Source organism: Chelonoidis abingdonii, unplaced genomic scaffold, assembly GCF_003597395.2.
Source record: "Chelonoidis abingdonii isolate Lonesome George unplaced genomic scaffold, CheloAbing_2.0 scaffold1150, whole genome shotgun sequence".
NCBI classification, from domain to species: Eukaryota; Metazoa; Chordata; order Testudines; family Testudinidae; genus Chelonoidis; species Chelonoidis abingdonii.
In genome coordinates this window covers 16,988-28,050 of record NW_027425411.1, presented here as the reverse complement: position 1 = coordinate 28,050, position 11,063 = coordinate 16,988, and the positions used below count along the sequence as shown (strand labels likewise).

The 11,063-nt window shown below is 43.4% G+C and overlaps 1 protein-coding gene across 1 annotated transcript; it reads left to right on the top strand.

The window, feature by feature from the left end:
• The first annotated feature begins 5,429 nt into the window (after window positions 1–5,429).
• LOC116836444 (E3 ubiquitin-protein ligase TRIM71-like) lies at window positions 5,430–9,781 on the top strand. The gene is made up of 2 exons (XM_032800032.1): window positions 5,430–5,648; window positions 8,330–9,781. Exons 1-2 carry the CDS (start codon window positions 5,490–5,492, stop codon window positions 9,779–9,781), a joined length of 1,611 nt encoding a protein of 536 aa, XP_032655923.1. The 5' UTR covers window positions 5,430–5,489.
• Window positions 9,782–11,063: the final 1,282 nt, after the last annotated feature.

Below are 11,063 nucleotides of genomic sequence, written 5' to 3'. Positions count from 1 at the left end.
GATCCAGATGTCCTAAGAATCTATAAACATCTTCCCTACCAGCCTATCCAATGACCGTTACCACGAGACTCTCTCTACCTAGTTTGAAGCCCTTAACTAGCTAGATAGCTACTGTGGCAGATTGCCGGTACTGTTATGCTGGGTCTCACACTTTCTCTTCTTTTGGGAAGTTTCAGGGCGCCATTGCTTGCCTCTGAATCGGTATTTTAATTACCCCACTAGTGTCCTTGAGGAGGGGAGTGGAGAGGTAGGGACCTGGGCCCACCCTCTTCTCCAGGTCCCAACCCAGGGGCCCTGAGGTTTGTGGTGAACCATTTGAACTAGCGGTTCCTTCCCCTGGGCTACTTCCCTTTTCTGCCCTTCCGCTTGTGAAGGGGCTTCTTGCCCTCCTTCTACATAAGCCAGGTGACCCTTACCTAGGGTTTTTTTAGATTTCTCAGCCCACTGCAGCACTCCTCCAAACTTTCCTTTTGGTCTCTCTTCAAAACTGCTCTCTGCCCCCAACCAAACCTTCCTGCTCCAACTCCCACACTGTCTGACTGAAGCAGAGGTTTTTATCACATGACTGACGGTTGGTTCTCTAATTGGCTTCAGGTGCTCTAGTTAATCTATAGCAAACCTTCCTCCCCTTGCAGGGAATAAGGCTCCCTGCTAACACTCACAGCATGGCCAGAGGGCAGCATGAATCACACTACTTACAACACTTTTTCTCTAGTCTGTTATGAGGATTGCGTTTCAGAGATTATTAGCCTCAGCTGTCAAAAACTTAGATTCATAGACTCTAGGACTGGAAGAGACCTTGAGAGGTCATCGAGTCCAGTCCTCTGCCATCATGGAGGACCAAATACTGTCTAAATCATCCCTGATAGACATTTATCTAACCTACTCTTAAATATCTCCAGAGATGGAGATTCCACAACCTCCCTAGGCAGTTTATTCCAATGTTTAACCACCCTGACAGTTTGGAACTTTTTCCTAATGTCCAACTGTCATAAACAGATAGCTAAGGGTTAATGTTTCTTTTGCCTGTAAAGGGTTAACAAAGGGAACCAAACACCTGACCAGAGGACCAATCAGGAAACTGGATTTTTCAAAGCTCCGGGAGGGAATTTTTGGGTGTGTGTCTTTTGTCTGTCTCTCGGCTATGAGAGGGATCTTTCTATCTTCAAGCTTCTAATCTTCAGCTTTAATCATTCTTATTGCATCTTCTCTGGACCCTCTCAGTTTCTCTGCATCTTTCTTGAAATTGTGGAATCATAGAATATCAGGGTTGGAAGGGACCTCAGAAGGTCATCTAGTCAATCCCCTGCTCAAAGCAGATCAGTTCCCAAGTAAATCATCCCAGCCAGGCTTTGTCAAGCCTGACCTTAAAAACCTCTAAGGAAGGAGATTCCACCACCTCCCTAGGTAACCATTCCAGTGCTTCACCACCCTCCTACTGAAAAAGTTTTCCTAATATCCAACTAAACCTCCCCCATTGCAACTTTGAGACCATTACTCCTGTTCTCAGGTACCATTGAGAACAGTCTGGATCCATCCTCTTTGGAACCCCTTTTCAGGTAGCTGAAAGCAGCTATCAAATCCCCTCATTCTTCTTCTACAGACTAAATAATCCAGTTCCTTCAGCCTCTCCTCATAAGTCATATGTGCCAGCCCCTAATCATTTTTGTTGCCCTCGTTGGACTCTTTCCAATTTCTCCACATCCTTCTTGTAGTGTGGGCCCAAAACTGGACACAGTATCCAGATGAGGCGTCACCAATGTCGAATAGAGGGGAATCATCATGTCCCTTGATCTGCTGGCAATGCCCCTGCTTATACAGCCCAAAATGTCGTTAGCCTTCTTGGCCACAAGGCACACTGTCGACTCATATCCAGCTTCTCATCCACTGTAACGCCAGGTCCTTTTCTGCAGGACTGCTGCCTAGCCATCTGGTCCCTAGTCTGTAGCAGTGAATGAGATTCTTCGTCCTAAGTGCAGGACTCTGCACTTGTCCTTGTTGAACCTCATCAGGTTTCTTTGGCCCAGTCCTCTAATTTGTCTGGGTCCCTCTGTATCTATCCTTACCCTCCAGCATATCTACCACTCCTCCTAGTTTAATGTCATCTGCAAATATGCTGAGAGTGCAGTCCACGCCATCCTCTAGATCATTAATGAAGATATTGGACAAAACCGGCCCCAGGACCGACCCTTGGGGACACTCCGCTTGAGATCGGCTGCCAACTAGACATGGAGCTGTTGATCCCTACCCGTTGAGCCTGACATTCTAGCCAGGTTTCTATCCACTTATAGTCCATTCATCCAGTCCATCTTTTTTACTTGCTGGCAAGAATACTGTGCGAGATTCTATCAAAAGCTTTGCTAAAGTCAAGGAATAAAACATCTACTGCTTTCCCCTCATCCACAGACCCAGTTATCTCCTCATAAAAAGGCAATTAGGTTAGTCAGGCATAACTTGCCCTTGGTAAATCCATGCTGACTGTCTGATCACTTTTTCTTTTGTAAGTAGTTCAGAATTGATTCCTTGATTCCAGTCCTGCTTCCATGATTTTTCCAGGGATTGAGATGAGACTGACTGGCCTGTAGTTCCCCAGATCCTCCTCCTTCCCTTTTTTAAAAGATGGGCACTACATTAGCCTGTTTCCAGTCATCCAGGACCTTCCCTGTTCGCCATGAGTTTTCAAAGATAATGGCAATGGCTCTGTAATCACATCCGCCAACTCCTTTAGCACCTCGGATGCAGCGCATCTGGCCTCATGTACTTGTGCTTGTCCAGTTTTTCTAAATAGTCCCGATCCACTTCTTTCTCCACAGAGGGCACGGGTCACCTTTTCGCCATATTGTGCTGCCAGTGCGAGAACTGGATACATACTCCAGCTGAGGCCTGACCAGCACAGAGTAGAGCAGAAGAATTACTTCTCATGTCTTGCTCACAAGACACCTGTTAATGCATCAGAATGTTTGCATTTTTTGCAACAGCATCACACTTTTGACTCATATTTAGCTTACGGTCCACTATAACCCCTAGATGCTTTCTGCCAAACTCCTTCCTAGACAGTCTCGTTCCATTCTGTATGTGTCAAACTGATTGTTCTTCCTGAGTGGAGCATGTTGCATTGTCTTTGTTAAACTTCATCCTATTTATCTCAAAACCACTTCTCCAATTTGTCCAGATCATTTTGAATTTTGACCCTGTCCTCCAAAGCAGTTGCAATCCCTCCCAGTTTGGTATCATTTGCAAACTTAATAAGCGTACTTTCTATGCCAATATGTAAGTCGTTGATGAAGATGTTGAACAGAGCCGGTCCCAAAACAGACCCCTGCAGAACTCCATTTGTTATACTTTTCCAGCAGGATTGGGAGCCATTAATAACTGCTCTCTGAGTACGGTTATCCAGCCAGTTATGCACCCACCTTATAGTAGGCTGATCTAAGTTGTATTTGCCTAGTTTATCGATAAGAATATCATGTGAGACCGTGTCAAATGCCTTACTAAAGTCTAGGTATACCACATCCACCGCTTCTCCCTTATCCCCAAGACTCGTTATCCTATCAAAGAAAGCGATCAGATTGGTTTGACACGATTTGTTCTTTACAAATCCATGCTGGCTATTCCCTATCACCTTCTAAGTGTTTGGTCTTCCTCTTGCTTCTAATGTACTGATAAAAAGTCTTCTTGTTTCCCTTTATTCCCGTTGCTAGTTTGAACTCATTTTGTGCGTTTGCCTTTCTAATCTTGTCCCTGAATTCCTGTGCTGTTTGCCTATATTCATCCTTTGTAATCTGTCCTAATTTCCATTTTTATATGACTCGTTTTTATTTTTTACATCATGCAAGATCTCGTGGTTAAGCCAAGGTGGTCTTTTGCCACATTTTCTATCTTTCCTGCCCAGCGGAATAGCTAGGTTTTTGGCCCTTGATAGTATCCCTTTGAAAAACTGTCAGCTTTCCTCAGTCATTTTTCCCCTCAGTCTTGATTCCCATGGGACCTTACCTATCAGCTCTCTGAGCTTACCAAAATCTGCCTTCCTGAAATCCATTGTCTCTGTTTTGCTGTACTCCCTTCTACCCTTCCTTAGATTTGTGAACTCTATGATTTCATGATCACATACACCCAAGTGAGGCCCTAACCATGCAACCCTGGCGTATTACACCTTCCATGCTTCTGAAAATGATATTTAGAAAGTAGTTTATTCTTATTGTGAAATCAAATGGTCCTTCAGAGAGTTAAAACACATTTTTTCTAAATTTTCAGTTATAGTAACATTTAGGTGTCACTTGTCTGAATTTTTTTCTATCTCCTGTGGGCTCCAGGTGTGCCTTCTAAGTTGACTCTTCTTTTTAATGTTTGCACCACGCTTCTCTGACTGCATTGTTCAAATGCTGATAGTTTCACTTTATTAAATAGAAAACAGGAAAGTTGACTACACTTGTGTCTAGAGGATTTGAAGTTTCAGTCTCTATCTAAGACTTGCTTATGTCTCTCCAAGTTTCAAGTGCCAATAGGCTTAATTTTATGTTCATGTGCCACCACTCCTTTCTCCAAGTCATATATAAAAAGTATTGCTGTCTACATACAATTGACTTGCATAGATTAGTATAGTGGTCCCCAAACTTCTGCGGGTCACAGCTCCAGCCCCCCTTACCCCTGCCCAGGTCCCGGAGCAGGGCTGCCGCTCGGGGTAGTGATGGTGGTGGAAACACAGACAAGGGTAAGAGGGCTGAGGCTGGGAGTGGGTCTGGGGCCATGGCCAGGGGCCGAGGTTGGGGGTGGGAGTGGAGCCACAGCTGGGCTGCAGTGTAGGTCAGCAGCCTGGCCTGCGGCAAGGTGCGGCTCCGTTCCCAGCTTCTGCTCTGGGCCAGGAATGGAACCGAGGCTGGGGGTGAGGCCAGGAGCCAGGGACAGCTGGGAGCAGGACCGAGCAGAGCTGGGGCTGGGGAGGGGCTGAGTGGCACACCCTCCCTACCTCTGTGGGGACTGGCCCGAGCCCACTGCACTCCCTGCACCTGGACGTTCCTTCATACCCCCCTGCGGGGACATGCTCCGCACTTTAGGGACCTCTGCATTAGTGGAAAGCAGAAGTCTTACTAGAAGACTAGACTTGTATCCTGTAGCAAATGTATTGTTAGTCTAAAGTGCTTGGGGATAAGAAGGTCATTTTGAATTCTAAAAAATGTAGGTTTGATATCGGACTTAATCAACATGTACATCAACTTGAATCCTGTGTCAATGCTGGTGTCAGTGGGGTTTGCACAGGCTGTATTGGGGAAGCATTTGGTCCTATGTAGTGAATTTTGTATAAATTCCAGCATCTGATATGTGAAACTGACGTGAACTCAGGAAAACTACATGAAAACAGCTGCTTTGAATTTTGTAATACAGCAGCATTATGAGAGCCCGTTGACCTCTTTCTGTTCTAGTGCTGGAGGCATTGGATTAAATGTAAGCACCATCACCTAATGCAGCTTAAATTGGTTTGACTAAGCAATATGTGTGTCCTGTTTATTCTCCAGCTGAGTATTGAACAGACCCAAGCTATGGCAGAGCAGGTTGAGATGAAAACAAAGGTGCTGCAGTCTGAAATCAAAGCTATGACATGTCGACATAAGAAGGCCCTGGAAAAGCGGGAACGTGAGCTGCTGTGGAAGGTTAAAAGCTTTTTATATAGATATATTTATCTGTTCTAGTTACTAACAATTAACCTTGAATATGGAAATCTGACCTGTCTTTAAGTTAGGATAGGGCCATGTTATGATACCCTTGTGTTGAGTTGTATTTTGAGTAGTTAAAATACAGGCAGTCCCATTTTAAAATTGAGTTGAGGTTTAAGGTATTTTCATCATGAATGAGGATGGTGCAATCTGGCACATGCTAAATATATATCGGTTAAATTCAAAATGTGTACTTTTAAGAACAAAAATTTACTATGTCAGAGGACTGAATAGGAAATGCGGTAGCCCTAATTATTGCTGGATCCGCAAACAGAGTTGGGCAGAACACAGGATTTCTGGTTCACAGAGAAATTTTGAAATTCAATTTCTGTTGGACTTTCTGCATGCCCTACAGCAACACTGCACAACTCTGGGAAAAGGGCTTCTTCAGTTATTAAACAGAGGAATTCTGACTGCTTCTTTGAGTGATGGTCCCTGTTATATTCCACTGAGGATTTACACAGGCGCGCCATGTATCTGCAGCTGGAGATTTTGAAATTCATAGTGTCCATTGGTCCGCACTGAGCCCTTGTCTTGCCTCATGGGTTCGTCCAAGGTGATAAAGGGCAGGGCGGACTGATCACATTTCCAGTTCCTTCTTGCTGCTGCATGGTCTGGGTTGGAGCTGTTAGTGTCCTCTTCTGTGTGTGATGCACTTTAAAAAATACACAGTTGTACATAGTCAGTTTTAGAGCAGTTTATTGTTTTTATAGATGTTTTATAGTTTCAGGAGTAGAACTGGGTTGTTGGAGTCATTTCTTTCTCTTCCGCTCCCCCTCCCCTCCAATGCGGAAATCTCAGGCTTTAAAATATGCGCTTCCTGCCTGTGTTCCTCCTCAGTTCAAGCCTCCAGGGTGATTACAGACAATTTAGTGGAGGACTGTAAATGACACAAGTGATAAAATTAAAGACTTTGCTGAACTATTTTATATTAAATAAACAGGCTTCACTATGTAGCCATTCGCTGCATTTATACTCTCGTTCTCAGGTGAAATGATCCATTCATGGGCGATCAGTCCCTGACTGAGAAGAATGGGTATAAACCTTTCTCGGATGGATGGGTGTGCCTATCCAAAACCAGTGTAGTACTCTTTTTATAATCAGTTACAATAACCGCATAATTAGCGTTAAATCCAACTTTTTTACCAGAATTAAATATTTTCTATTTTCTCATTGGCTATTTATGCCTTAATTAGCATCTGAATAAATACATATCAATAACTATCAATGTAACATTTTTCCAAAATATGTGCATTTTATCTAAAACACTTGTAAAAACCAGTTCTCTTCAACTTGCCTCTGAGCTGGCTCCCTTATTTCACCCAGCATTAGGCCTCACTGTTGTCAAGCCCCAAACTGCAGCCCAGCAACATGTTCTTCACTTCCATGATGGCACATTTCTATTTCAGAAAAACAAACACCCCTTTGACAGGCTACACGTCTCTAACTTTTGAATGTTGCTATTGTGACATAAACTAAGCTTTTGATTTTCCTCATTTCAAAAAATTAAACAAACAAACCACAAAACCCAGCAGAGAATATTTTTTCCACTTCCCAGCACTCCTTTGTACAGGTGTGCGTCCGCATGTTCACCAGACACAGACACCAGAACCATTTTCAGAATTAATTTTAAAATAGCTTGCTTTTTTTGAAATGTATCTGTAAAAAAGGAAATGACCAACTGCTGACAGCTTTGACAAAGTTTTTCTTTTAACTCAGTACATCCTGGGAAAAAAAAATGTAAGTCGCATTTTAGGCCTAACTTTTCAGAAGTGATTAGTGACTTTCTAGTCACTTTTGAATATTAAGCCTTTGGGATCTGTTCTAAGGAAGGGAGAAACTGCATGCCTTGTAAGTTTAACAACACATGTCCACACTTCACCCTTGCAGGACTTCTTTCTTCATCTGTTAAACAATCAAGCAAACATATAATTGCAGTCGTCAAACACTATGCACACTGAGCAGCTGGACAACACTACTTGACATTTCTGAATGCTTGCTTGGCTGCATAACTGATGGTGGAGTGCATTCTGCAACAATGAAGTGATTACACATTTCATTAACTTTCCAAGGCATGTGTGTTTGCCAGTAACATCTTGAATGGATTGCTGAAGTACTGAAGAAAAACATGCATTAAAATAAATGGGCAAAAAAAATGTCACTCTGCCTATAAATCCTATTCTGCCAGTCACTTAGTGCTCCTTGTGACTGGAAGATGGGACAATTGCAAAGCAAGGAGACTAATTTTTAGTTAATAATAATAATGACCTTTCATTTAAATAGCAAACTGTTGCAGCAGAACTTAATGGCAGAAGTGTGTGTTGCTTTTAATTAAGGCTGTATTTGTCAGAGGAGGGACCAGTGATTCTCAGCAGGTTCATTTTGCAATAAGCATCCACATTTCCCCTAATCATTTTCCTCACGTGGACCACATCTTCATAGAGAGTTTGTCCTGCAGACCACTTCCCCTTCCATTCATGATCTCTTAACATCCTTGTGGCAACTACACTACAATCTTTTATGGAGGAATTAGAAAAGCACCGCTAGAAAAATATTTCTGCCCTGCTAGCTGTCTTTTGATATAAATGTAATACATTTGTTTTGTTTGTTTTTTTAAGGTGGAAAAGATTAATCAAGTCAAAGCCAAGTCCCTTTACCTGCAAGTTGAAAAGTTGCGTCAGAATCTAAATAACCTGGACAACACTGTTAGTGCAGTTCAGCGGGTCCTAGAGGAGGGTCGTAGCATGGATATTCTCTTGGCTCGGGATTGCATGCGGGCTCAAGTGCAGGAGCTGAAGAATGTGAGAGGCCTTCTACAACTGCAGGAGGATGAGAGAATCATGTTCACTCCTCCTGACCAGGCTCTGTATACAGCCATTAAATCAATGGGGTTTGTCAACAGTGGGGCTTTTGCTCCTCTGACCAGAGCCACTGGGAAAGGTCTCAAACGTGCACTACAGGGCAGAGTGGCCTCCTTCACAGTGAGATGCTATGACCATGATGGTGACCCGTGCCTTTCAGGGGGGGAGATGATCTCTGCAGTGGTGATGGGTCCTGATGGAAATCTGTTCAGCACAGATGTCCGTGATCAGCAGAATGGAACCTACCTGGTCAGTTACAGACCACAGCTGGAGGGAGAACATCTAGTCTCTGTCGTAATGTACAACCATCATGTAGAGAACAGTCCGTTCAAGGTCTTGGTAAAATCTGGGCTCAGTTACACTGTCATTGGACTACCAGGGCTTTCATTTGTCAGCGAGGAAAACAGCAATGGCAAGCTGTGTCGCCCCTGGGGAGTTTGCGTAGACAGAGTAGGGTACATCATGGTGGCTGATCGCAGTAATAACTGCATTCAGATATTTAAGCCCTGTGGCACCTTTCATCACAGATTTGGCACATGGGGTTCTGCGCCTGGTCAGTTCGATCGCCCTGCTGGTATTGCCTGTGATATCTCGTGTAGGATTGTCGTGGCTGACAAAGATAATCATCGCATCCAGATCTTTACATTTGATGGGCAATTCATTCTGAAATTTGGGGAAAAGGGATGCAAGAATGGACAATTCGATTACCCATGGGATGTGGCAGTCAATGCCGAGGGCAAAATCCTGGTCTCTGACACACAGAACCATCGGATTCAACTGTTTGGACCTGATGGTGGGTTTCTGAATAAATACGGCTTCGAGGGGGCACTCTCAGAGCATCTTGATCATCCCCGAGGTGTTACCTTCAATCAAGAAGGTGACCTGGTGGTGACGGATTTTAATAATCATCGCCTTTTAATTATTGATCCAGATTGCAGGTTAACACGCTTCCTTGGGTCAAAAGGCACCAGCAACGGCCAGTTCCTGCGCCCACAAGGCGTGGCTGTGGATCAAGAGGGATGCATCATTGTGGCCGATTCTAGGAACCACCGAGTGCAGATATTTAAGTCAAATGGCAGATTTTTGTGCAAATTTGGTACTCAGGGAAGTGGCTTTGGTCAAATGGACCGACCTTCAGGTATAGCTGTCGCCCCTGATGGCAGGATTGTTGTGGTTGACTTCGGAAACAATCGAATTCTCATCTTCTAATCTGTGTTACCTGAATTAGGAAGGAACTGTCTCAAGAAAATTCTTTTTAAGAGAACGAAAAAATACGTTAATTCCAACCCACCTCATCTTTAATTTTTTTTACAGATGAATGTACTTATCTTTTCTGCAGGGAGTGATCCTGTAAAGTTATAAATTCTGTTTACCTCATTATCTTTGTGTTCTCTGCCTCCCTCCTGCCCACCCAGCAGTAAGTTTGACCTCTTCCCCACATGGGGCATCATGCACAAACATGTGTTGCTGTGCACATTAGGTGGTTGCATGATGAAGGATTTGTGTTTTTGATCGTACTGTGGTTTTGTGGGGGGTGGGTTGTTGGGGGGGGGGTTGTTTTTGTTTTAAATGCTGTTGCAGGAGATAACTTTTTCCTGTTCTCCTTTTTATAACTCATTGTGTTTTTAGCATAGAGATGTGAAGTCTGGTGGAATTTCTGTTGACCTTCACCATGTCATATTATGTTGCTGCACAAGACTAGAGAAGCCCACACACCTGTCTTTATTTGTGGGAGGCATAATGTCTTCCTTTACCGTTTCTGTTTACTTAATTCACTGGATCTGATTACAGGACAACAAGACTATTTGATTTAGAAGTATTTCGCATCACGCTGGGAGGCTTTTGGTGTTGGTTTTTTTTTTTTTTTTAAGGGCTGTGTGGCTACCCAAACGATTTCCTGTACTGTTACTGTAATAGATAGTGCTTAAGCACACTTGCTCTCGTTGAAAAATATTAGTGTAGCTTATAAAATGGAGTGCTTATAATGCAATGAGAATAAGTAGTGTAATATTATAGGAAAAGTTTAATGCCAACATCATATGCCCCATTGGGGCTTGTTCATTTGGTATATCATTGGTAGGATTTCAAATCGGGTGCAACGTTTGTTCTGTGTATATTCATGGACAATTGTTGGATAATGCCTCCGGTGTCCTGGTACATGTAGAAAACAGGCGAATAGACATACAGGACAGGAGTGTAAGGAAGGTGAGCAAAGGTCTGACACTGAGTTGCAAACTCCTACGTTTTCTTAAACTGTTCAGTATAATCTCCTGAACTGGTAGAAGTGGATTAGGGGAAGGAGAAGCTTTGTTTCTCTCTTCACTCCCACCCCAGGCTCTAGCTTTGGAGAAGAGTAACAGATTTGCATCTACAGACTTGTACACTGAATGCTTCCAAAGGAATGTAACTGTGCCAATGTTGGCTGTCAGTACATTTTCGCTTTGTGAAATGTTATCATCAGTTAACTCTCATCATCTCCTAATTCAGCCAT